The following is a 27,008-nucleotide window of genomic DNA, read 5'->3' on the forward strand; positions in this document are numbered from 1 at the left end:
TGCACAGCCCTGGGCCCTGAGGGCCTTGGCTTACCACAGGGCCCTGGGACAAACCTCACAAAACAGAGCCCCATTGACAGCAGGCCGGGTAGGAGGAGACCAAGTCAGTCACTGGGTGGTGAGGGTAGCCGTGGGAGCCTTATCATCCTGTTCCAAGTGAGGAGAACCTGCGGGGGCTAGAGGTGGGGGCTATCCTTCCTGCTCCAAATAGTCTCTGCTTAGGTGCAGCTCTCCAGTCCCGGGGATGGCTGGGCGAGGCCCTCCCACTCATCAGTGAAAGGGGCTCCCCTCCAGGCCCACAAGGCCCCTCCCTCTCACCTGTGGTAATCACAGCAGGGATGTGTAGAACCCAGGGCCAACCCTGCTGGGAAAAGATAAAAAGGCCCTTGGGAGCTCATTAGCTCACTGCGCTCCGCTTGCTTGTCTGTTCCCTCCTGCTCCCAGCTTCCCCACTTGCTGTCAGTCATGCGGTCCTCTGTGTCCCGCCAGACTTACTCCACGAAAGGAGGCTTCAGCTCTAACTCAGCCAGCGGAGGGGGCGGGAGTCGCATGCGAACCAGCTACAGCTCAGTCACCATGTCCAGGAGTAGTGGCAGCAGCGGTGGGGTCCGCTCTTGCCCCGGCTCTGGAGGCTTTGGCAGCCGGAGCCTCTATAATTTGGGAGGCAAGGGCATCTCTGTCAGTGTGGCTGGTGGGGCCTCTTCTGGCCGGGCGCTAGGAGGTTTTGGCAGTGGGGCTTACGTGGGCCTAGGGGCTGGACGGCAGACATTTGGACCAGTCTGTCCTCCTGGGGGGATCCAGGAAGTCACCGTCAACCAGAGTCTGCTGACACCTCTCAATGTGGAGATAGACCCCGAGATCCAGCGGGTGCGCACGCAGGAGCGCGAGCAGATCAAGACCCTCAACAACAAGTTTGCCTCCTTCATTGACAAGGTGGGTGGGGCAAACTGTGTGTGTGTAGGGTGCTGGTGGAAGCTGAATCTCCAGTGGAGGGTGGTCAGGGCAAAGGGAATGTCATCCGTGTGCACTAGGCAGGCAGGGTGTGGGTGACTGTGGTTTCTGCCTACCTGGTTTTGGGGTTGAATCCTGAAGGCTGGGGTTTCTGCTGTGAGAGTGCCTCGGGAGATGACGGGTCCAGCCCACCTGACTGTGTTGGACAAGCAGCAGCCTGACCTTATAATTCGAACACGTGTGGTCCTCAGTGTTCCTGCTAGGGAGGTGGCCTTTAAAGACTCGTGTCATTTTATAGCTGTGGGCAACCATGCACAGCTTAGGAATCCAATGAATTACGGCCTTGGGATCCTGTCTGTCCTCTCCAGCTGCCGAAGTCTTGGGGTTGGTTACACTCAGAACATGGGGGACAGGATGAACCCTTCATTGCTTCTCCTCTTCTGGTTCCCTGTTCCAGCCAAGAAGCTCTGTTTGGGCTGCACAGGGAGGAGGGTGGCTGCCACAGTTTGACTGTGACACTCTGGGACCACTCTGGTGTTACTGTCTAGCATTTCTTGCTTTACTCTGTCAGCACTGTGTTCCCTGGCTCTGAGCCTAGGCACTGTGAAGGTACGAGGCATAACTCATTGACTCCATGACCCATGATTTGAACTTTTAACACAGAGCACCCCGTCCCCTTCTCATGCGGAGTCAGGGTAGGTGATTCTTTACATTTTTACCATATGTAAACTGAGGCTGAGAGGACCACACAGGTGCTTGCAAACAGACGTGTGACTGAAGTAGGTTGCAGAGCCTCAAAGTGCACCTGCTACAGGGCTCCCGGTCATGTGACTAGGCCTGGGTTGCTGTGGAGGTAGGACCTGCATAACAGAAGGTGAGGCAAGGGACGCCCACTTCTCACCCTCTCCCCTGGTGACTTTTGGTTCTTTTGTGAGCCTCCGTGTGGGTGAATTTGGGTCCTCTAGAAGATCAGGCAGTGCTCTTAACTGCTGAACCATCTCTCTAGTCCCATCTATCTCTCTGATGATTTTAACAGTCCACTTTGATGTGGGATCAGTCTCATAAACACTGACGTCATCCAGTTTTACTCAGGACAAGTAGGAAAGTGAGACAGAGAACCAAGTGCTTAGGCTCAGGTGACTAGCACACAGAACAGGAGCACAGGCGCCTGTGTTTTTTAACTCTTTCCTTTCCATCTGCTCAGATTGTCATTTGAGCAGGGTTGTTCTCTCCCCGTGAGAAGTGGGTAATACTGCTGGCCCCTGGTGCGCTGGAGGCTGCTTCCTGGGTGCTGACCCCCTATCTTCCTTTCCCTGGCCAGGTGCGCTTCCTGGAGCAGCAAAACAAGGTGCTGGAGACCAAGTGGGCCCTGCTGCAGGAGCAGAGTCAGAATACAGGGGTCACCAGGAACCTGGAGCCTCTCTTTGAGACTTACCTGAGCAACTTGAGAAGGCAGCTGGATGCCAAGCAGAGCGAGCGTGGGAGGCTGGATATGGAGCTGAGGAACGTGCAAGACAATCTGGAGGACTTCAAGAACAAGTGAGAACATACAGGCTCCCTGCGGGACACATATGACAGTGTGGAAGAGATGTCACCGACCCAGCCCATCCAGGGAGAGCTACCCCGGTGGGGGCCTGGGCATTGCCTTGTTTGTTTATTATCTTTTTCATCCATTTATTTTGTTATTGCTACTACTACTATTATTTTTGTCTTTTTGAGACAGGGCCTCACCCAGGCTAACTTTGAACTCTTGGTGATTCTCCTGCCTCAGTCTCAGGGATTACATGTGTGAGTCACCTCACTTAGTCTCATAGTTTTAAAAAGTCTTTTTCACAAGGTAGGGAGAATAGTGTCCTGAATCCCATACTCTTGTTACCCACACTCAGCTTAGCCAATCTCATTTTGTCTCTCTTTTCCTACCTCCTCCCTTTTTGTCTCCAAGTAAGTCTAGTGCTCTTGGAGCTTTATTCACAAATATGTTTACTAGGTGTATGTGAGAGTTTGGCCAAACCACCTCTCCTGAGTAAAGCCAAGAACCTACACGGGAAACCAGGGGCCTGGGGCAGTCAAGGGCAAGCCTCGTTTTTATTACTACAGTCATAACAATTATGAGTTTACAGTTCTACAGAAAAGGCTCTTCCCAGCCTGGTATGCTCGAGGTTATAGAAAGTGCAGCAATGCTATTCTCTTCAGAAAAACATCTGAGGTGCGGGGACATACCTTGACTATTCTCTAGCGACTGAGGAAAGTCACTGGAGCACCGTGTTCTTTCTCACGTTTGGTGGAATTCCAAACTCCCTTCTTGAGAAATCAACATCAGATGTTCCTACGCCTGTGTCACAAATTTTTTATACCTCATAATCTTAATTCAAATATAAATCTTTATATAGTTCATTTGCTTAACCAGACCTAACAAAACTGAGACACAACGCCACAATCATATCTAAAATGTTCAGAGTACTAATTCCTCAGCCCCATGGAATACCTAGTCTGGAATTTTCAACTGCTCCATAAATATAAATTTTTAAAAAATGAGGGTTTGAATTGAGATCCAAATGACCTTTCTTCAACATGGTTGGCAATACATATATTTATTACACTAAAGTGTATTTTAAAATAACTTTTCTCAGGTGGAAGCAGACAGATCTCTGAGTTCAAGGTCAGTCTGGTCTACAGAGCAAGTTCCAGGACAGCCAGGGCTACACAGAGAAACACTGTCTCAAAAACAACAAACAAATAAAACAACAAAAAAAATCTTTTCTTATAACTTTACATTGGCAATTTCTAAGCTTTAGTCTCAGCAGAAGTGGAGGGGCGGGATTGATTGTTTCAAATGAAAGCATGTTGTTGAAAGTGGAGACAGAGGTTAACCACTGTTGACACAGCTGTTTCCATTTGGTAGAACCTGCAAGGGCTCAGGTCCAAAGGGATGGCAGTCCCACAGTGCTATAATATTGTGCAAGTTCGGTGTCCCTTTCTTCAAATGGGGGAAGGAAGTGTTTAAACAAAGACATCACCCCAGTGTCTTCACTGTCTGACCGCTTTAAAGAACTGTCCCTCAAAGACGTTTCTGGGTAGTGGGAGTCAGGTGAGCCTAAAAGACAGAACTGGACTGAGCTGGTCTGAGCCTTCCCTGTGTTACAGGTATGAGGATGAAATCAACAAGCGCACTGCCTTGGAGAACGAATTTGTGTTGCTCAAGAAGGTGTGTGGGGTGGCTAAGCCGGGGGAGGTAGTCCTTTGGCTGCGAGGGGTGGAGGTGGGTCTGCAGAGAATTAGAGTCTGGTTTGAGCTTTCTGCTTGCTCTCTACCTCTCCTCAGGATGTAGATGCTGCATATATGGGCAGAATGGACCTGCACGGCAAAGTGGACACCCTGACCCAGGAGATTGACTTCCTGCAGCATCTCTTTGAGATGGTGAGAAGATGAATGGACAGGCATGATTTATATACATTTATGTATTACTAGAGAGTCCCCCTGGGGGTGTGAACTCACCAGTGTAACTAAACTGGAAAAAGTTTGGAGCCTACAGGATGGGGCAGGGCTTGGTGGCACAAGCCTTTAATCCTAGCATTTGGAGGCAGAGGCAGATAGTGTGAATTTGAGGTCAGCTTGGTCTATGTAGACGTTATAGGCCAGCCAGGGTAACAGAGAGAGATACTGTCTCAATAAAGAAAACAAAAGTTGGGACCCACCCCTTTAATGAATATTATGCCCCTACAGTAGATGTTTCAACAGTTAAGCTGTGGGCCACCTTTGCGCATAATTGTCTCAATAGCTCTGTAACGTAAGTGCTATTGTTGTGCCCATTTGAGAACCAATGGTACTGTGGTACACAGTAGCTCATCCTTGGCCACAGAACTAGTCAGAGGCAGTGCCCTTGGCCCGATCAGTTTGTAATGGGGCAAGTGTTGGAACAGCAGGGATGGCCAAACAAGACTGTGCTAGGGTTGGTGAGGTAGGGTAGTAGGTAATTCAGTGAATCCAGGACCAGACCCAGGAGACAGGGAGCCTTGGAAACTGGGACCAGAGGGTTGGGCTTAGTGGGAATTCATTAGAGAAGCAAATGTTCCTAGCATCAGTAGGGACTGCACAGCTAACCTTCCATCTAGGGTAAAGTTCCCTTCTGTGCCGTCTGGACAAGGGTCATGGTAGCAGGGTACTCTCTGCCTATGAGGTCAGGTGCTGCCCCATTGAGGGCTCTGTTAACAGGTGACTAGGGCCAGTGGTGATGACACATACCTTTAATCCCAGCACTCGGGAGGTAGAGGCAGGCGGATCTCTTAGTTTGAGGCCAGCCTGGTCTACAGAGCAAGTTCCTGGACAGCCAGGGCTACACAGACAAATCCTGTCTCACAAAACCAAAACCAAACAAAACCAAACAAGGTGGCTTGAATCTTGTGACAATGAAGAAACCCGAGGAATAGAAGTCAGGAATCAGGTTTCTCAGGAGACGGACGGGAAGGCACACAGACATCTAGTCAAGCACCCAGCGTCCTTTAGCCTCTGTGCTGTTTCAGATGCTACTTCATCACTCGGGCTGTCTAGACAGTTTCTGGAGATTCTCACATGGATGTTTCCAAGAGTGATATGCGCCTACTTTTCTCCAATAGTCAGGCAGCTGATCAAAGTGTGTGTGTGCGCGCGCACGCGTGCGCTGCTGGGAATGGAACAGGGCTAGGCAAGTGCTGTACCACTGAGTTCCTTGTTTTTCAAACAAGGTCTTGCTATACAATCCATCCTGGTCTGAAACTCACAGCAATCCTCCTGCCTCAGCTTGCCCCACACGTCCTGAGATTATAGGCATGATCCACCACACCTCGTGTTTACTGAAATTTTAAACAAAATTCGAGAGTCGACTGTGGGCATCTTCCTCCAGCACGCCCTACCACAGTCTTTTGAGATAAGATCTCTCACTGAGCCTGTACTTCACTGGTTGGCCAATGAGTCTTGGGAATCCATCTGTTTCCCTTTTCCCCAATGGTGTTACAAGGCACACACCAAGATGCCAAGCATTTTGCATAGTTGCTTGGATCTGAACTCATGCTTGCATAACAAACATGGACTGCCTGAGTGCTGTCCCCAGTCTCTGTTGTCTTATTTTTGGGATTTCTGGAAAGGTGATCAAATAGTGTCCACTGTCTCCAGTAATACACTGATGTGTGAAGTGAACCTACTTGGTTTCATGTTTCCTCAGGCAATTCTTGGTGGCTCCGGGCCTCCTCCCATGTCTATAATTCCTTAATTTGTATCCTGTCCTCTTCCCTCTGAGGAGCAGGGCTTTTGTGATTGGGCTCTGTTCTCTCATCATTGTTTTTATGGGATGGCTCCGTGTTCATTTCCTTGGCCTTCTCCATGGCCTCCTAGGATCTGCTCCTTGCCCCCCACAGACTGTGAGGTTGCCTCTGTCAAGGCCTCTTTTACATGTCCCAACTCTATCTTGGGTTTCTATTTCCAGTAGGAAGCCTGCTCTCTGTGATGGGACGAGGCAGATGACACAGCAGTTGAGTCTTTAGAGTCTTCTGAAGGCATTAGCATGGTATCATTTCCTTTTTCTTGTATTCCCTGCCCTGCTGGGCTCTACTGCTCGCTTCCATCTGTTGAACCAGGTGGAGCTCACCATAAAGGATTCTGTGAGTTTCCTTTGTCTCTGCTGGGATTCGCTGGTGGTTGCTCAGGAGTTAGGGCTTCCCTATCCACTCTTAGGCTCAATTGTCTGTTTTCAGTGATACAGGTTTGTCTTCGCCCTATCCAAAGCACAAGGCTGGCTCACCCAGTATCCTTTTCTCTTAACTTTGCCTTGTTCACTTAAGAAGCATTTATGGGGTTCCTCCCACATAACAAGTAAGACAAAGTTCCTGCCCTTGGGGCCGGATTCTTAAATGAGGAAAATCCTGTTGGGACAGGCTCAAGATGTCAAGGCACACAGGAAGGCTGTGGTGGGGGCTCTTCTGGAGGGCAGGAAGGGAGGCCCTCGAGGGGACGACACCTGCAATGAATCCTGGGAAGAGCTGGACTTCAGAAACAGGCATAAGAAGGGCTCAGCTGGGCAGAGCCTTGGCATCAAAGGGCACAGTGTCTAGGGTGGCAGGAAGTTGGCAAGTTGGACATCACATAGGTGGGAGAATTAAGTGAAGATGTAGAAGGGGAAGGTAGCTATGGACCTTGCTAGGGGATCACTTCCTGTCAAAGAGCTTCTTCATCCAGGGCTTCCTTTACAGCAAGAGGAGGACCAGACCAACGGTTCTTTTGCCAGTCATGGTGGTCAACCTGGCACTCAGGAGTCAATCCCATGCTCTGGTTTTGGCCATGTCGAATCTAAAGGAAACCTGGAGGGCAAGCTGGTTCTCACTGAAAGTCTCACTGGCATAAAGACAACTTTTGAGTCCCCTCTTTAGCTTGGGGGACATCTAAGGACGCAGCTCTCGTAGTGACCCCACTTCTGCCTCTCTGGCTCCTTTGCCTGGACACCTCCACTGTCCTCCACCTTAGTCTCTGATGTCTGAGGAGATGCACGCTTTCCTTGCCTAGAGGCTCTTCCTGTTCATTTTCCCTAGTTGGACTTCACTAAACATCTGGACCTTTCTCTCCGTGGTATGTCATGACACCAGCGGACCACTGAGGCCGCTATTGGGTAGGGGTCTCTGTCCTGTTGCCAGCGGACCACTGAGGCTGCTTTTTTGTGGGGAGTTTCAGTTTCTGTCTTGTTGCTTTGCAAATTCCAGGTTGACTCTACTCAGGCCACATGCTGCTCTGTGGTGGACCGAGGGTGGGGTTTGGGGGGCTGGAGCTGAGAGGTGATGCTGGTTATGGGTCCCAGAGTACAACAGGCACACAGGGCTGTGAGAAGTCAGCCGGTTCAAGGGGAGGCCTTCGGGCCTTTAACCTTCAGAGGAATTCGAGCAGATGAGTGGACTTCCTGAGCACCCACCATGGCTGTGTCTGATCTGAAACCTCACGGCCACCGTATGCCATAAAGACACACAAAGATCACCAGGTTCTCTGACACTCAGTAACTTGTTACCCAGATGTTACAGCAGGCCGGGAGTAGCTTTCCCTCCAGATTCTGCCACTTCTCTTTCCCACAGTTTCAGCAACCTATTTCTCCCCACCCTTGTGCTTGGAGCACAGCCAACAACCCAAGCTGTCAGTTAGATGTGGTTTTGGCCTCCATCTCCATCTCTCTCCCTTAGCTCTTTTTTTGGCCTGAGTCATCTCAGGTTCTGAAGTCAGGCTCCCCAGGGGCTAAAAAGGGCTTTCCGTACTGCGTTTTGACATCATCTGCCTGTGGAACTGGAAAAAGAGCTGTCCTGAATTCGAATTCATCCTGATGCTGCGTGGCCAAGCTGGTGACTGACCACACTGGCTGCTCAGGAAGGGAAGAGTGTTGCTACCACTCTCTCTGTCTGCCACAGTCCCCTGGATTGTGCCTGAGGGATGCCAGAGAGGCAGTGAGACTATGAAGGCCTTTTCTTTTTTTTTTTCAAGACACAGACTCATACTGTAGCCTGGGCTGCTTGGAAGTTTACTAGATAGCCTAGGCTGGTTTCAAATTACAGAACTCCTTTGGCCAGGAACTCCTGAGTGCTGTGAGGGCTGGGGGGAGGGGGAAGCCTCCGTGCTCAGCAGGGGGTCTATGAAGAGGACTGGAGTGCAAAGGGTTTTTCAGCCATACTTGAGGGTAGTCTGGTAGCCAAGCTAACTCCAGGGATCCAAGGGGCCACAGAGGCAGAGCTCTCTGGGAACCAATGAAGTTGTGACACAGTGAACAGATCACAAACATTAAGGCATCTTTTAAAAAGGCCGTGACCCTAGAAATGCAAGGACATCCTGAGAACATCATAGCCTAGGGTAGTAACTGTCCGAAGTCATCAGGGCTTTGTCACTGCTGGTTTCAGTGTCACCCTCTTTCCCTGTGTACCTGGTACTCTGGTAGGGGATCTTTACTTCCAAGCCTTTCTCCTCCCTTATTGTCAGGGTCACCATGGATGGTGGAGCAGGTGGCTCTGAGCAAGCTGCCTGCCCTGGGGGCACAGAAGTGAGGCACAGGGCTGGAGGGGACACTCCGTTCATCCCCAAGCTCTCTCAGCAGGAGGCCTGTGGATCAACAGTGGGGATGAATGCCTATGCCATCCAGGAGAAGGATGCTTTGTTCAGTGGTAGAGTCTAGAGTGTCCTCTAGTGTTCTGTCCCTCTGAGACCATGCAAGAATCCTGCTTTCCATCCCTGGCTTCTGTCCAAGGCTTGGAGCAGGACTCTGGTGGCAGCTGACTTGTTTCTTCAGGAGCTGAGCCAAGTGCAGACCCATGTGTCTGACACCAACGTGGTGCTGTCTATGGACAACAACCGCAGCCTGGACTTGGACAGCATCATTGCTGAGGTCAAAGCCCAGTACGAGCTGATTGCCCAGAGGAGCCGGGCTGAGGCTGAGTCCTGGTACCAGACCAAGGTGAGCAGAGGGCTAGCTTGGCTGTACAGGTGATGGTTGGATGTCCTCCCCTAAAGAAGCCTGGCCCACTGGGCCATTGGAACTTTGGGACTTTCAGCAGAGGGTGGTCTCTGAGGCCAACATCTACCCAGCAGGTCAGGGCTCTTGATAGTTATTGACACCTTTTTGCCTTCCAGTACGAGGAGCTGCAGGTGACAGCTGGGAAGCATGGGGACAACCTTCGAGACACCAAAAACGAGATCGCAGAACTCACCCGCACTATCCAGAGACTGCAAGGTGAAGTGGATGCAACCAAGAAGCAGGTGGGTACCGAATCAGCCTGGAAAACTCAAAGTCTGACCCATCGGGATCAACCTGCTTCTTCTGGGAAGGAGCTGGACAAGTGACTGGGGTTCAGGAGGCGAAGGGACTTCCTGAAGGTCACAGAGTGCAGAAGTGCTAGAGCGTGTGGGTCTATCCCATCTCCAGGATGTCTGTGGAAAGGCAGAGAGTTCTTTGATGGGGACTCTATGTAGTTATGGCCAGACAGTGTGACTTTTCTGTAGATAAACAAGTCACTTGGATGGTTTTGTTGTTCATTTTACTTCTTCCAAAGCCCAGGGGGATCTGCCGGAGGAATTGTCATTTCCTCGGTTCTTCTATTGTTTCCTTTTCAGTTACAATGTTTCCTTCTGTTTCTCCCAAGTTGGTTGTGGTGTGGTTGGGTGTGGGCCTCCTGGCTTGAGAGAAAAGGGATGAATGGCATCACCCTGGAAGGTATTCCCAGTACCATTTTTTCCTATGGGCAGTGCCAGCAGCTGCAGACAGCCATTGCAGAAGCAGAGCAGCGTGGGGAGATGGCGCTCAAGGACGCTAAGAAGAAGCTTGGAGATCTAGACACAGCCCTGCACCAGGCCAAGGAGGACCTGGCCCGGCTGCTGCGTGACTACCAGTCTCTCATGAACGTCAAGCTGGCCCTGGATGTGGAGATCGCCACCTACCGCAAGCTGCTGGAGAGCGAGGAGAGCAGGTGGCAGCCCTTCTGCCCCACTGTGCAGCGTGGGGAGACCTGGTGTCTGTGGGTGCTGCTCTAGGGTGACTCCTCAGCTTCCCCTTTTTCTGCTGTTCACTTTCTGAATCATTGAGCATCCACATCCTTTGGGGTGTGGCGGCTCAGTAACAAGGTTTGCTCTGCCAGGTCAGGCTCAACTCTTCCTTGGAAAGACAAAAGGCTCTTCTGTCCTTAGATGCAGGGTACTGTCATTATCCTTACAGGGGGTGAGGGGAGGCTTCAGAGCCTCCTGCAGAAAGGCCTTTAGGCTCTGCTGGGAGGCCTTGAGTCCTGGATTGTTGCATATTCCTGCTACTCACATCTCCGGGTCTTGTCCCCAGGCCGTGACACAGAGCTGGTTGCACATAGAGGCAAGAGCTGAGGGAAGGTTTAAACATGGGTTTCAAGACCTCTGACCACTCTGGGCTTTTGTTTCCCCTAGGATGTCTGGAGAGTGTCCCAGTGCTGTCAGTATCTGTAAGTATCTAGCATCTTCCCCGCCCCTCCCCGCCCCTCCTGACCCATGCCTCTGGTCCAGGTCCTAGGGGGTCTTTCTTGAAGAGTCAGTGCGAACTTTTAGCGGTGTTGCCGCGTTACACTGCTCCCGTTCTTTGGGAGTTTCTGGACTCCCCCTGCCCCTTCCTGGCTCGACAGTTCTACTAAGGCAGAGCTTTTGCCTTGCAGCGGTGACCGGCAACTCTACCTCGGTGGTTGGAGGCGGCATGGCAGGCTTCGGGAGCGGCCTCTCTCTAGGCGGGGCTGGCGGGGCCAGCAAGGGCAGCTTCAGTGCTAACGTGAACTACGGCACTGCCAAGAGCGGGCAGGTCTCCGGGGGCACCTCCATCCTGCGGAAGACCACCACGGTCAAGACCTCTAGCAGGAGATACTAGCAGCAAGGCTTTGCGGTGGTGTTGGACCATCGTCCTTCTTGGGACCGGGGAGGCTGAGTATTCGTAGTGCACAATTTACATACGAATTGCATTTGGGAAAGGGCTCAAATTTACTCAGATTTTATCCTTGGCGATGCAGTGGGATGGGAGGGAGGTTAGGGTTACCAGCTAGATGACTTGGGGGTGACTTGGAGGAGGTAGGGTGTCCATTTCTCCTCTCACCTTAGCAGATCTGCTCTGAGTTCAGGGCAAGCTGGAGGAGGAGAGAAGAGGCAGGCATGGTTCCCAGAGACCTCCACCTTCCTCAGCTTGTCACCGTTGTCACCTCATTTCCCAGCCCCTGTCTGTGCCCGTGGTGTATCTCAATAAACAGCAACTACAGCAAGCTGCCTGTGACTCCAGTCTATCTCCCTGGGGACTGGACTGGCCATCTGGGCAGCACTCCCATCCCGGGTGCTGGCCTAGCACGGTCAGTGGACAACTACACTCCTGCCTTCAGACCAGCCAGGCTTTGGTTAGATCTCACCTTCGGCCATGATTAGCTGTATGAACTTGGGCAGAGTCCTACCTCTTGGCCTAGTTTCTTCCTTTGTAGAAAGTGCGGCTGTCAGGGGAACACTGAAAGCGTGTGACTTAGGGAACCCTCTCCCAGCCCCCTTTCTTTCCTTTCATGGACCTTTGGATTCTCTGTACACACCCCAAGTGATTTCTCCCCTAGCCCCCCTCATTTAGCCACCACTACAAACACACGTCGTTGGATTGTGTGCTTTATGGATATATTAATTTCTCCCCTAGCCCCCCTCATCTAGCCACCACTACTAACACACATGTCATTGGATTGTGTGCTTTATGGCTATATTAATTTGCTCCGGGATTCAACAAGGACTCAGAGCTCTCCATTTTCTAACTCAGGCAATGGAGGCTCCTAGTTCTCTTGCATGTCCCTTGTTAGGGACAGATGAGTGGTGACCAGGGTTTTTCAAACCTTATCCCGCTCCTCCTGAAGTCCCCCTCCTCCTTCCTGTCTCCTAGGTAATCTCTTTTCCTTCTCAGCTCCCTGCAGCTCCTCCCCAGCCTGGACCCCACTCCTCACTGACATGTAAGATGGAGGCCCAGCTATGTCTTTCCCATTCCATCTTGTCCACAGGCCGTGCCTAGTCTAAGCCCCCCCCCCCCCGGCCTGAATGTGGCTGAGCGCTCTGGACAGGAGTCTGCGTGCTCAGCAGTGCTCCCCAGAGGACTCGGAAAGGTTGAGCCAAGGATGGGGAACACAAGCAGAGATTCTGAACCAAATTTTATTTCCAATCCAGGGACATAGCACCTTGACTTGGCAAACAACACTCCCCATACTCCCGACACCCCTGAGCTTTTCCTCCAGGGTTTCCTCATGCATTTTAACACTTTTGGAGATGAGAGTGTAGGCGCTTGGACTCTCTGAGCGGCTAACCCAGTCTCTCCAGCAACCCCATTTGCAAACGAGGAAAATAAGACACAGAGTGGTTAAGTAACTTTTTAGGAGCACAGAACTGGATACAGAATCCAAAAAATGTTGCCCCAAAGCCCAAGCCCCTCACTGGGTTATGCAATCCACAGAGAAAGAGAAACTGGTAGGTGGTCAGCCCAAACTGTTACTTCACAGGAGGGAAAGGCGGCAGCTGCTGCTGCTTGTGGTGGGGTGTCTGAAGGGACACATGTGTCTGAAAGCCACAACGAGTTAACAACAGAGCCAAAAGTAGCTCCGTTGAAGACAAATTTAGGGTCTAGAAACTGAGCGATGTAGTTTTATCCTGTCTGTCTTTGAGCTCAAAGTAACTTACAGACCAGGCTCCTTCCCATGAGGCACTCCTAATCAAGGGCTTCAGCGGGTGGGGAGGGAAGGCCAGCTGCAAGGGCAGGGCTGCCGTGCATGCGATAGCCTGGCTTCTGTCCCTATTGTCTGAAAGCTTCAGTAAAAGTATTTGTCTGTGGAGCGGGAAGGGTTTAAAGCCCCTGCTGGCACCTGCCAGGGCAGAAGATTGAGCTAGCTGATCCGTGACCTTTTCTGGCCCTGGCTGGAAGAGCCCTACCTTCCTCCCTGCTCACAGGCCTCCTTGAACACTGGCCTCTTCCCTGCAGGATTCCTGATCTCTCTGCTGGCTTCAGCTCCCTCAGTGACTCAGGCCATGGGGCAATTGAGATTAGGTGACCCAGTAGAGCCAGGGCACCCACCTGACCAGGGAAGGCAAGATATTTTCCCACACTGCTCCCCAGGTTGGGGCTGCCAGTGACAGAGGCCTCAAGATCTGTAATCCCAGGTTGAATGGTAAGGCTTTGCCTCCTTCATTCAGAAAGCTCTGAAGAAACACGCCCTCCATTCCTGCTCCATGCCTGACAGCATCTGGCTTTACTCCTCAAAGCCATGCTTGGGCAGGTGGCCAAAGGAAGCAGGGTCACCAAGGACAAAAGTTGTGTGTGCACAGGACTGTGGGGAGTGTGGGACTGGTGTTCGGTTGTCACCTCCTGGTGGACACTTGTCTTTTACCTGTGCCCAGGGAAATAACTCTTTGTTGGCCCTCTTACCTTAGGGACTAAACAATCTCATTTGGGAAGTTCTTCCTTGTGTCTCCCTGAAGTTTCTTATCTATAGGTTGAAGATTCTGTGAAGTATTGGCGATTCTGATTTAATAAAGTCACAGGATATACATCGAAACCAGAACATTTTTCTTGTTTGATCTGGGATTATCATAGAATTTACAATTATATTAATTTGAATTTAACTAGTTGGAGGGTACAAGATTGGCCTTTGGGGACCATGCCATGACTTGCTGAGTACCTGTTAGGAGAGGGTCACACAAACCAAGGTATCAATCACACAGAGTAGGGACAGAAGGGAGCTGGATTGAAGCATGCTTGTGTCCGCAAGACCCTGCTACTGTTCTGGTGAGCCATCAACTGTGGGTGGCTGAGACACCATATAAAACAGTGTACAGAAAGCTGAGGTCATGAGGTTTGAGGTCAAGCCTAGAGCACTGGCCTCTGTGCTCATAAATTTTGAGCTGCTGGATCTCAGGAGGGAAACACAACCTTTCTTTTCATTTCCCTCCCTTCCTTCCTTCCTTCCTTCCTTCCTTCCTTCCTTTCTTCCTTCCTTCTTTCCTCCCTTCCTTCCTTCCTTCCTTCCTTCCTTCCTTCCTTCCTTCCTTCCTTTTCTTTTTTTCTCTCGAGACAGGGTTTCTCTGTAATAGCCCTTGACTGTCTTAGGAACTCGCTTTGTAGACCAGGCTGGCTTGGAACGCATAGAGATCTGCCTGCCTCTGCTTTTCAAGATCTGGGATTAAAGGCATGAGTTACCAACTCGCCCCTGTCCCTGGCAAAAAAAACAAAAACAAAAAACAAAAAACCAACCTCTTAAACCTCAACATCTCTTTACTAGAATGGCTCTAGTAAATAAACAAAACTGTCCCAAGAGAAGCTCTCGGTGTTCAGCATAGGGCAGACATTCTAAGAGAGCTGCTTCTACCCAGAATACACTGGGATTCCCACTTCTGTTTTGTGAGTGAAAGATTGTGTATATGTTTCAAGGAACCATCAGGAAAGTCTTCAGTCATGGTTTTGTGGTTTGAATGACCCCAGGCACAAAATGAAGGTGATTTTTTGAGGCATTATGTGCCATTTCTCTGAAGATTCCCTCTTCTAGTCCTGGCTTCCTCTCTTTATCATTTGTTTGTTTGGGTTTTTTTTTTTTTTTGGTGTTGTTTTGTTTTTGTTTTTCCAGACAGGGTTTCTCTGTGTAGCCTCAGCTGTCCTGGAACTCTCTCTGTAGACCAAGTTGGCCTTGAATTCACAGAGATCCCCCGCCCAGCCTCTGCCTCCGGAATGCTGGGATTAAGGCACACACCATCATTTCCCAGCTCTGGATTTCTTTTGGCTCAGTACTTGACATGACTATGGCCTTATGTCATTTCCCAGACTGAGAGTATTATTGTTCCACATACAAGACCCAGGGCATGTCATGAGCCCCCTGGGGCTTTATCTGGCCAATCCCCACCAAAGCCTTAGCAGCTGTGGAGGACAGAGGTGAGGTGTGGGGATGTGTGTAGAGAGGAGGGCAGAAAGAGGGTGTCTCTCAGAACACCCCCCCCAGCAGGGGGCCCTTGAGATCTGGAGCTTTGTCACCTATCTGCCAAGTCACACCTCTCCCAGTCTAGGGTGGGCATGCATAGGCCTGCACGCTAGTGCCCCATAGTCCCTTTGTCCTTTGATCTCAGTGCTTGGCTCAAAACTGGTGCCCAGCAAATACTGGGGGCAGAGGGGCAGCACCTCCCTCATCTGCCATGCTCAACTGCTCTAGCTTCATGTGCAAAGCTGGGCTCCAGCCCTCCCAGCCCCAGTGTAGGCCTACTGTGGCCAGCTGGACAGTGGCAGGACAGAGGAGAGGGGAGAGCTGGGAGGATTGCTGGTGAGCCAGTCCTGGCCAGTCTGGTCTTCCCTGTAGCTCTATCTCTAGGACCTGAGCCGTGCTCATTCCCCCACCCCTACCCTGAGTTCTTCATGTATCAGGGAAGCTTTCGGGGGAACATTGGCATGGGGAGGTCCAGGTCTGTAAGGTTTTCTAGGTTGCTGGTGGCTGCTGCTCACATCTGGTTCTTTCTCAATGATGGATGGAGGAGGGAACACAGAGGTATTGGGTTCCTAGTGAGCAGGATGAGAATGAGTGCCTGTTGACCTCCCGTACACTGGGTACCTTGGGTACGTTGTCTTATCAACTATGCTCAGGCACATGTCTTGTTTTACATACGAGATGGCTGGGCTTAGAGGGTCCTAGGCTGCATCACTAGTTAGAAATGAGTGTAGTCTGATACAGGTCAATTAGAAGGAACCCAGGTTCTAGGAGTAAAAGGAGGATTTTGCAGTTAAAACATGATTGGAAGGAAGGGGGACCTGAATTATCACCATTCTGCCAAAGTGGTCCCCAGAATCAAGAATGTTGGCAACTTCTTTCCAGAATTCTGGGATCACAGTGGAAAATCCAAACATGCTATGCTCTGGGGAAGCCCAGTGAGCCCCATGGTGGTCGTAGGCCACATGGTGAAATCCCAGACAGGAGCTCCTTTGGGTCTTGCTTGGACAGGCTACCAGGCTGGAACTGTAAGAGAAAAGCTTCATTTCCTAGGTGAATGCAGGGCCAAGGACGCATGGAGGATAAGAACGAAGGCTACAGACTCCGAGAGCTGCCTGTGACAGCTCACAGAGCGCCCTTCCATGATACGATCTCACTTGTCTTGAGAGGAAATGTAAATATTTGCCTTTCCATTTTACAAGTACTGAGGCTGAGCTCAGAGAGAGGCTTGCTCGGGTCAGGATAGTCTGACAGTGGCAGGCTGTCCCCTGGAACCCAGGTTCTCAGGTTCCAGAGTCTGTGGAGCCCCACGAGGCTGGCCAGGAAGGTGGAAGGGCAGCGGGGCTTTGCAGGGCTGAGCCAGGTGGGCCAGGATGCAGGATGCCCTGGGGCACTGGCCCAGGGAGGGGATTGAACCATAAGCTGTGCCCTCCCAGTGACTTCTGAAGGTGTGTTTAGTGACATGCTCAACAGGTGCAAGAAAGATGGGCCTGTGCCAACGGCCCAGCCCAGGGATGCTTCAGATTTTTCCCTTTATGCCCCTGAAACCAAGCCCTGCTGCTCCAGCACATATAAGCTCCAAGGGCCAAGGGCTCTGGCATTCACAACCTGGTCCTTGCTTCGCTTCTGTTCTACACTCATCGCAGCTGCCTACTCTCTCAGCCATGATTGCCAGACAGCAAAGCGTCCGAGGAGTCTCTCGGGGCTTTAGCGGTGGCTCAGCCATTGCCGGTGGGGTCAAGCGGGTGGCCTTCAGCTCGGCCTCCATGTCTGGAGGTGCAGGTCGATGCTCGTCTGGGGGCTTTGGCAGCAGGAGTCTCTACAACCTTGGGGGTCACAAGAGTATCTCCATGAGCGTGGCTGGGTCCTGCCAAGGCGGAGGCTATGGTGGTGCTGGAGGCTTCGGTGTTGGAGGTTTCGGTGCCGGGTTTGGTGCTGGTGGCTTTGGCGGTGGTTTTGGAGGTTCCTTCAATGGTCGAGGTGGTCCTGGCTTCCCTGCCTGTCCTGCTGGAGGTATTCAGGAAGTCACCATCAACCAGAGCCTGCTGACACCTCTTCAGGTGGAGATTGACCCAGAGATCCAGAAAGTCCGCATGGCAGAGCGTGAGCAGATCAAGACCCTCAACAACAAGTTTGCTTCCTTCATTGACAAGGCGAGTGAGCCTGCCATGAGCTAGGGTGGTGGGAGTGAGTCCTGAGTCCTGGGTCTGAGCCAGGAGGTCATCTCGTACTCATTTTTGTCTCTGGGAGAAACCTCTTATGTCTGAGGCTGATTCAAGTGCCAAGAGAATGCTCTTTGCTTTCTCTAGCCCAGCTTCCACTTTCATGCAAGATCTGGAGATCCCGCTGTGTAGACTCAATTGGAGTGTAGTTACTCAGAGATGTATGGCCAGGGACCAGTGTGGTGCTCCTGTCCGGGTTGTTCTGGATGGCTGTGCATCAAGGCTTTGGTTCCTGTAGGTGTTTGAGGCAGGAGAATGTGTGGGTACACTTGCTCTCCCTGCTAGCTCAGATAGGCCTACAGTAGCTGCCGGAGGCCAGGGACAGAGACTCGAGTGACAGACTGAGGGCTCTTGGTGCCTCCTGTCCACATTTCTTCTCAGCTCACCTTTCAGAAGGTGGGACTCTTGTTCCTTGTGCATACCACAGGGATGCTCTGCTAGGCCACTCTCTGGCAGGCCTGGCTAGGTGCTTTAGTGAGAGAGAAAGCTCCAGTTCTTGTCAGGGTGGATTCTAATTGAGTCTCAGGACATGTGTGAACTTGGTCGTGTACAGATTCAGGAGACACGGGTTTTCTGTGTAGCTCACACTGGCTTCAAACTCATCCTCCTCCTGCCTCAGCCTCCTGAGTGCTGGATCACACAGGCACACCACCGTGCTTGGCTTGTTTTCAGTCTTTAGTGAATTGTCTGTTCTTCAGTGTGGGTCAGGAGCCACTGAACACAAGCACCTGCCACTAACTGTGCTTGCACCTCCTGGTCTCAGTACCTCCTGGTCTCACTTGATTTGATTTTTTCATAGACACTTCTGTTCCCTAACCCTGCACCCTGGTCTGCTGTGGTTAGAAAGCCGCACCAGCTTCACCTGCATCAACCCTACACTGTTCTCCAAGCTATGCCTCCCTCAGGCGATGATGGGCCCAGTAGCATGCTTGTCATGATGGTGCCCCGGGCTTGCTATGTAGTGGCCCAAGCTGGGTGACTCTTAGGTGGTCTGGCTTTCTGGACCACCTAGGTTGGTGCCAGCCTCAGACACCCTCCTGCTGAAGCATCTGGCCCTTACTAGTGGCTTGTGTCTTTTTCAACACAGGTGCGATTTTTAGAGCAGCAGAACAAGGTCCTGGAGACCAAATGGAACCTCCTCCAGCAGCAGACAACCATCACATCCCCAAGGAACCTGGATTCTTTCTTTGAGACCTACATCAATGCTCTGAGGAAACATCTGGACTCTTTGACCAATGACAAAGGGCGCCTACAGTCAGAACTGAAGCTCATGCAGGACAGTGTGGAGGACTTCAAGGCCAAGTACGTGGAGATCAGGAAGGCTGGTCCAAGTCTAGGCTCCTCTTCAGTGGCTTGGGACTTCAGGCTCAAGGAATCCAAAGAAAAGCTCCTCTAAGCCAACTTTCATACTCAAATGATCATGTTTTCACAGGCAGAGGCCAAGTAACCTCTAGTTGCCTTAATCAGTAATAGGTTTAAGTTCCTGGGTTTGCTGGGTACAAAGAGGTTCAGAAACAAAATGGGTCAATAGCAGTATTAGCTTGGTTGTGGATTGGAATATAGATTGTTACGTAGATCTATAGAAAGAGATGGAGCCAACTGAATACTGATTTGTGTGTATGTGTTGTGTGTGGGATGTGTGTATGTGTTTGTGTTTGTGTGTGACCTTTGATGAGTTTCTTAAAATCTATGAGCTTTGGATTTTTTAGTCTTTAGTAGGGGTAGTATTCTTACCTTATGACTGGTGAGAATTGAATTAAATGGGGAGAAGGGAGGGAGAAGATAGGACATACAGTGGACACAAACAATATATAGAAGCTTCACTTTTGCTCTCTGTAGGATGGGGCTGAGTAAATGAACACATTCACACACCAAGAAAAGAAAACTGGAGTGTTTGCCTAGAATTTAGAATCATGACAGTTTTTCCAATGATCTAATCTTGGTTCCCCTCACATCTTGTGCCCTAAAAACACTCTTTTGGATGTTTGTTTTTATGTCTAAATAAACCAGGGCCAAGGCTGTGGCTGTAGGCTTGCGTGCTGCTCATGATCTGGGTGTTTAGAAACTCATAGGTGTTGGGAACAAGCAGTCGGCCTTGGGAAAGTGACTCATGGTGGTCTTTGTCTTCCTGCCCCTACCCCAGGTATGAAGATGAGATCAACAAGCGTACAGCTGCAGAGAACGACTTTGTGGTCCTCAAGAAAGTAAGCCAGGAAGGATGCAGGAAGATCTTGTAGCACCTCTGTTGGAAGTGGCCCTTGGCTTAAGTCCTGTGTTTAGCCCATCTCTGCCTGTCTTTATCTTCCTCGGCTCTGCCTGGGATTGTGGCACCAAAGGAAGTGGGTAATGGTGTGAGGTCTAAAAGGGAGTGAGTGTGTGAGGAAAACCCATCTAGACAGTGAACTTCACATATTCTGATGGCATTAGTGGCAGAGCACAGCAAACGATTCCGCTACCTTTGCTATAAAAAAAAACTATAAGGGCTCCTGGGGGTGTTGATCAACAGTAATTCCTTCTCCTTATTTCTTTTTCCTCCCCCTTCATCCTCTTCCTTTTTCTCTTCTACCTCTGTAGGATGTGGATGCTGCCTACATGATCAAGGTTGATTTAGAGGCCAAGGTGGACAGCCTTAAGGATGAGATCAACTTCTTGAGAGTCCTTTATGAAGCGGTGAGCCCTCCATCCTCCATTTAAAAAAAAAATACAACCCCTACCTGTGAGGCTGTGTGTCAGAAGTCATGGTTCTTAATATAGTCCAACAATTTATGTCAAGGCAGTGGGTTCTTGGCAAGGCCATAGAGAGAAAAGACCAGTGTGAGAGACTCAGTGGAGAGTTTCTCAGGACCAGATGGCCTAGAGGAGGACTTAGAGCTGGAGGTTGCTAGGGAAGCCATTGCTAACCATCATGTTTCCATTCTATTGCCTTCCACCCAACACATAAGGTCCCTGCTATTAACTCTGCTTCTATCAGACCCGTTTCACAGTCATCTCCATGGAAATGGGAGGATGGAGCCAGAGGTTAGGGGAGACTGACTCTCCTGGGGTCTGATGTGAGTCATGGGGTCTTGTAGGAGCTGTCCCAGATGCAGACACATGTCTCAGACACATCCGTGGTGCTGTCCATGGATAACAACCGGAATCTGGACCTGGATGGCATCATTGCTGAGGTCCGAGCCCAGTATGAGGAGATTGCCCAGAGGAGCAAGGCTGAGGTCGAGTCCTGGTACCAGACCAAGGTATGTTATGTGTGTGAGATGAGTGGGTCCTCTGGGTACCACTGATCCTTGTTTGACCTGGGATCTCCTTTGGTACCACCTTTCCATCTGTGGTTATCCTCACTGGGTCTGCTGTAAACCTTAGAGCCTGTTCCCTTGGGTATTAGGTCCAGCAGCTCCAGATCTCAGCTGACCAACAAGGGGATAGCCTGAGGACCACCAAGAATGAGATCTCAGAACTCAACAGGATGATCCAGAGGCTGAGGGCAGAGATCGAGAACATCAAGAAGCAGGTGGGTGTGGGTGCCTTTATGGGGGCCAAGCAGATAAAGCACTAGGCTGGCAGATTCCAGGCTTGTTTATAGGGCCTTTGTACCTCCTGATACCAGCCACACAGATCTCCACAGCATGTTTTGTTTAATGTTGTGTGGCATCCCAAACACAGGGCTCCTGACTAGTCTTCCCTGGTTTTTATATATCTTTATTTTGTTGGTCTGGTGAGGTTATGGGTGAGATCTGTGGCCATGTTTCATGCCTACATGGATGTGTTCTGTCTGGGATAAATGGGATTCTTTTTTTTTTTCCTCTTTCTGAAATGGGGTTTCCTCTGTGTAGCCCTGGCTGTCCTGGAACTTGCTATGTAGACTAGGCTAGCCTCCAACTCGGAGATTGCTTGCCTCTGCCTCCTAAGTGCTGAGATTAAAGGCACTTGCCCTGCTCCTAGTCCCCAAGTTAGGAATGGGACTCTTGGGTCAGGAAAGGTGTGCAGAAGAATGAACAGAATTCTACCATTTTAACTAAGGGAAGCTGAACCAGGAGAAGAAACAGGCATGAAGTTCTCTAAAGTAGGGAACTGACGTTGCCCATCAATGTCCCTGTCCACAGTGCCAGACTCTGCAGGCATCTGTGGCAGATGCAGAGCAGCGTGGGGAGCTGGCCCTCAAAGACGCCTACAGCAAACGCACAGAGCTGGAAGCCGCCCTGCAGAAGGCCAAGGAAGACCTGGCCCGGCTGCTGCGTGACTACCAGGCTCTCATGAACGTCAAGCTGGCCCTGGATGTGGAGATCGCCACCTACCGCAAGCTGCTGGAGGGCGAGGAGTGCAGGTGCGGACGGCTTGGGTTAGGGTGACTCAGCAGGATTCTTGCTTCGGTGCCGTGCTGGTACTTACTGAGCAGCCAGCAGAGCGTAGGCTGACACTGAAGCGCTAGTCTGTGGTTGCTTAAGGCGGAGATAAACACACAATATCTATGTGCTGAAGGAAGTGGAGTTCTGTTCTGCACGGCTCATGGCTCTTTCTCCCTACCAGGATGTCTGGAGAATGCCAGAGTGCCGTGAGCATCTGTAAGTACCTTCTGCACCATGCCTTCGACTCCTCTGGGTCTGCATTGGGGACTGCTGGAGTTGAGAATAACTGTGTACTTTGTCTCTCCTTCCAGCGGTAGTTGGTGGCAGTGCCAGCATTGGCGGTAGTGCTGGCATTGGCGGCAGTGCTGGCATCGGCCTTGGCCTGGGGAGTGGTTTTGGCTCCGGTTCCGGTTCCGGAAGTGGCTTTGGATTTGGTGGTGGCGTCTATGGAAGTTCTGGTACCAAGATTACCTCTTCCACCACTGTGACCAAGAGATCCCAGAGATAGAAGAGAAGGGTTCCTGATGGCCCTGAACCTGGCAGGGCCGGCCATTGCTGGTGTCTCCTGCTTCCTTCACTTCACCTCGGCTCTTCCTTCCCAGCGCTCATCTTGTCAGCGTCTTCTTCTCTCTGCCCTGGTCCCTCAGTTCCAGGATGATCTTCTTGGTTGTGGTGAGGCCCTATTGGAGCTTGGTAGCTTCTTCTCAATTTGGGCCTGGTAACTGCCCCCTGCGATAGGAGGGATGTCTGATTTCACTCCAATGGACAGAGGGGATGAAGACCAGGATCTCCTTCAGGGCCACACGCGGCCCCTCCAGCCACCCTCCCCCCCTCAGATCCTGGACAGCTACCTGCTACAACTCTGCTCATTCTCCACCACCCGGCAGCAATGGGCTCGGCAAGAACAAAGACTGCTTGCTGTCCCGTTCAGCCCGGCTCATCTCTCTACTCATCCCCAATAAAGTGCTTTTGTCATTCATTCCGAGTAGCTGGTCTTGTGTCCTGTGGAGAAGGCTCCAGGAGCCCATTTGCTCAGATACTTTAAGGATCTGTCTGTACAGATTCCCACTTTCTCAGATCCCCATTTCCAAGACAGAAAGGCGTCAGAGATACAGGAGGCAGGGGAGCAGATTCACAGAACCCCCAACTATATGAAAGATGCTTGATATAGGGTGACCTGGGGCAGGATGTCTCAGTGTGGAGCCCGGGGTGAACCTGGGGGAACAGGCTGAGCCAGCAGTACACAGGGCATCTGATCATCCAGTGTCTTTGCTGTATACAGCACAAAGTTTAGGGAATAGCATGGACTCAGTGTCTAACCAGAGCTCTTCAGTGCTTATTCACTGGTCTGGGATCCAACGCAAGGCCTGGTGTGTTCTCTGAGCCACACTCCAGCCAGAGGCTCTCCTGTGTTTGCGATCTCAATGGACCTGAGAGGCTTTCAGGAACCTGTCCTGAGAGCCAACAAGGTCACGAGTGTTGGGTTGAGGAGAGCAGGCACATTCTTCCAGAACTGGAAGTCTTTGCTCACTTCTCCGCCTCTTGGGCTAACCGGGCTGCTGTCCCTGAGAAGAGAGGAGATGGTGGACTGCAAGGAAGGGGGACACTTCTTGATTGGGGTGCCCCTGGAGATTCTGTTGGGTGTGCTGCTGCAGGGGGAGAGGGCAGTTTGAGGAGAGGGCTTGGCGCAGCCTTTGAGAACATCATGTTTCAGTTCTGGATCTAGAACAATGCTTCCTCCCCCTTCCTCAAAAGACAGAGAACACAGCTCCCCTTACCCGATCCTCCCCACAGAAAGTATCACCTTTTCCCTCGAACTCTGGCCTAACGGTGCAGAGGTGGGAAATGGAAGGGTTTTGCCCAAGCCTGGAAACACCCTGGGTTTCACCTCTGGGGACCTCAAGAAAACTCTGAAAACAATGGGGTTTCTCTCCCCCTGGGACAGAACAGAGAGCATTAATCTGGGCCTAGTTCTTGGGAGAGGTTTCTGGCCCAGAGAGCTCCGACTTCTGTCACCCAGCCCTGATCTCTCCATTGTCTGCCTGGGCCTCCTGCCCGATGTGTCATGAGTGTCAGAGCAGGAAGCATCTGCAGCCTGGGAGCCTGTTGAGTGGCTTCCATTTCTTCCTCCATTGTACCCTGCCCCTGGGAAAATGCTAGCTCAGCTCTTTTTTGAGTTTCTGGGGTGAGGAGGAGGGTTAAGGGTTGAGAGTGAGGTCAAAGCTCCGACTCTCTTACCAGAAGATCGCAGGCTACTTTAGCCCTTCTCCTCATGCTGCTGTTCAAGGGGAGCATGAGAGTGGACACCAATGGGCTCTAGGGTCTGCCTGGTCTCTGCAGGGGCAGCTAGTACCCTAGCCCACGGAGGCAGCTATAGATGAGAGGCAAGCGTGTCTTAGGGTCAGTGAGGCTACACGAAGGGGCAACCGATGTGAGAGTCCTGGTGTTTTGTTTCCACAAGACTCCTGTCTTTCATAAAAGAGGACAGACAAGCTGAAGTGGTGGTACATACTGTAATCTCTATGTGGAGGAAGCTGAGAAGATGCAGCGTTGAAGGTCCCAGGCCTCTCTGGGCTGCACAGAAAGACCTGGTCTCAAAAACCAACCAACCAACCAACAAACAACAATAACAAAACCAGAGAGAGAGAAAAAAAGGAAGAAAGGAAGAAGGAAAAAAAAGTGAACTTGTTAACTTGTTCTGCTCTCATCCGTCCTGTAGCCTGGCCAGGGAAAGGGGCCGCCAAGGGCAGGAGGATGATGGCACCTATTCAGAGCCTTTGGCATGTAAAATTTGGGCGTGAACTCTATCCACGAAGGGAGGCCTGTGAGGACAAGAGTGTGGCCAGGAAGCCTTTGTGGGGGCTGGACGCCCGGGACCCAGACCTGACCTCATGTCTGCACCTGCACGGAGCTGCATTGCTACAGGGTTGATTCAAAGGAGAAGTCAGACAAAGATAAAGATAGGCAGAAGCTCTCCATAAAAAGTTTTGGTTTATTTTTATTATTTTTTTAAAGATAGGGTTTCTCGCCGGGCGGTGGTGGCGCACGCCTTTAATCCCAGCACTTGGGAGGCAGAGTCAGGCGGATCTCTGTGAGTTAGAGGCCAGCCTGGTCTACAAGAGCTAGTTCCAGGACAGGAACCAAAAAAGCTACGGAGAAACCCTGTCTTGAAAAAAAAAAAAGATAGGGTTTCTCTGTGTAGCTCTGACTGTTCAGGCTGACATTGAACTCAGAGATCTGCCTGTCTCTGCCTCTGAGTGTTGGAATTGAAGGTGTGCACCACCGCACTGGGCCTCCAAGAAACGCTTTTGACTGCCACCTGCCAACCACCCATCTATCCACCTATTCACCCACCCATCCGTTCATCATTTCAGCAAGCAGCCCGGAAGCCCTGCCTGGATTCATCGTGATGTCCATTTCTGTATGTTTGCCCTTTAGTGGCTGTTTAATAGATGGTGATGGAATGACCCAACAAACCACCATTGTCTGAATGCCCAGCCTGTGCTGGGCAATGGGGACCCCCAATACAAAAGGGATTAGATGAGTCTTTGGGGAGGTTTTGGTATAAATGGTCATATCTATATCTCAGTGACTTGGTGGCCAAAGAGCTGAGTGCCATTGGGAGCCACAAAACAAAATAATGGCTGTCCAGGGGAAGGTGAGATGACTTCCTGTCTTGGAAGAGGGCTTGGAAACACCAGAAAGGAGATGATATTTAAGAGCCAGAGTGTCAGGGAGGGGTAAGTGCTCTCCCAACAAGATTCCCCAGGGCTCCCAGTCCTTTTCTTCAGGAAGTCTGTGGATGGGCTGCACTGTGCGGAACACTAGAGCTGGGTCTCCTTTAGGCTTCTCGGGGTGGATTTTTGAATACAATCCTTTCTCTGAGCCGTGCCCTGGCAGGTGACAGCATATCTCCCATCTCCTAGAGTTCTCCCTTTGTTTGATGCAGGACCCATGGGCTCCAGGGGACAGAGGCTTCTCTTCGTGATGCAATCTGTGAATGCCCTTTCTGTGTTGGCCACAGGGACAGACAGCTCATGACAGATGGGGCTGAGTGTGGAGCAGGACTTTAGGACAGATGTATTCCCCACAGGAGTTCCAGAATTTAAGAGGGTGTTGAGAGCCATGGTAGATATCACCAAGGATCTGGAAGCACCATGGATTAGGGATCAAGGAAGACCCTTGGAGGAAGTGACCTTTGTCTAGATATAGAAGCCAAGGAAGGAGCCAGGTGAAAGGGGTGTGGACTTGGAGCTGGGGAAGGGCCCAAGGATGAAGGGCTTCCCAGCAGCAGGAACACCAGACTGGAGGCTTCCTGATGTGGTTCAGGGCAGAGTGTGACTAAGCCAAAATCGGCTTAGTGCTCCTGGAGATGAGGGCAAGGACAGAAGCCAGGCTGCCGAGGACTCTAAGTTGTCTGATTGTCCTACGTGTTTGAGGCTTGGACTTATGTCCTAAGACTAAAACTCAGACCAAGGTGTCTGCACAGTAAGCTCAGAGAGAGGGGAGGGCTCCACAGACTGGGCTGGAGGCCCAGGTCCTGCTTTGGCATGAGCACCTCTCCTCTGCAGCTGTCACCTGAGTCTGGGGCCACTCTGTCTCCTTTCCACTCCTGTTCACTCTCTGGATTGAGAGGTGTCTTGTCACCCCCTTTGTCTACTAACAGAAGTGTTCCTTGTTCTTCACAATATTTCAACATTTCCAGTACCAAGTACATGCACGGAGAGCTGTTTTTAATCTCTTTAGACTACCCCAGTGACCATGGCCACCCGAGTCCTTCTGACAACACTCACATCCTCCATGCTAGGCTCAGCTGAAATCCCCCTCCCTCAGTTCTTTGGTAGAGACAGATCATTACAAATAATTCATGAAAAAAAAATAAATGTAGATTTTCTTTTAAATCCCTCTTCTCCAGGTTAAATGATTGCATCAAGATCTTTCTACCTCCTCCTTCCTTTTTGTTTCAACAATGTAGCTAATAAGTTCCTAAGGTCTTTTCCAAACCCTCTGAGAGGGTGAGGCTG

The 27,008-nt window shown here is 51.0% G+C and overlaps 2 protein-coding genes across 2 annotated transcripts; both read left to right on the top strand.

Annotated features, from left to right (window-relative positions):
- Positions 1-465: 465 nt before the first annotated feature.
- On the top strand, positions 466-11,320 carry Krt79 (keratin 79). Its single transcript, XM_005353836.2, has 9 exons — positions 466-933; positions 2,273-2,490; positions 4,096-4,156; positions 4,273-4,368; positions 9,236-9,400; positions 9,577-9,702; positions 10,189-10,409; positions 10,873-10,907; positions 11,115-11,320. Exons 1-9 carry the CDS (start codon positions 466-468, stop codon positions 11,318-11,320), a joined length of 1,596 nt encoding a protein of 531 aa, XP_005353893.1.
- Positions 11,321-17,044: 5,724 nt separating this feature from the next.
- Krt4 (keratin 4) lies at positions 17,045-22,492 on the top strand. Its single transcript, XM_026782700.1, has 9 exons — positions 17,045-17,572; positions 18,729-18,943; positions 19,785-19,845; positions 20,216-20,311; positions 20,713-20,877; positions 21,024-21,149; positions 21,742-21,962; positions 22,166-22,200; positions 22,296-22,492. Exons 1-9 carry the CDS (start codon positions 17,084-17,086, stop codon positions 22,490-22,492), a joined length of 1,605 nt encoding a protein of 534 aa, XP_026638501.1. The 5' UTR covers positions 17,045-17,083.
- Positions 22,493-27,008: the final 4,516 nt, after the last annotated feature.

This window comes from Microtus ochrogaster, chromosome 15 (genome assembly GCF_000317375.1).
Source record: "Microtus ochrogaster isolate Prairie Vole_2 chromosome 15, MicOch1.0, whole genome shotgun sequence".
NCBI lineage: Eukaryota > Metazoa > Chordata > Mammalia > Rodentia > Cricetidae > Microtus > Microtus ochrogaster.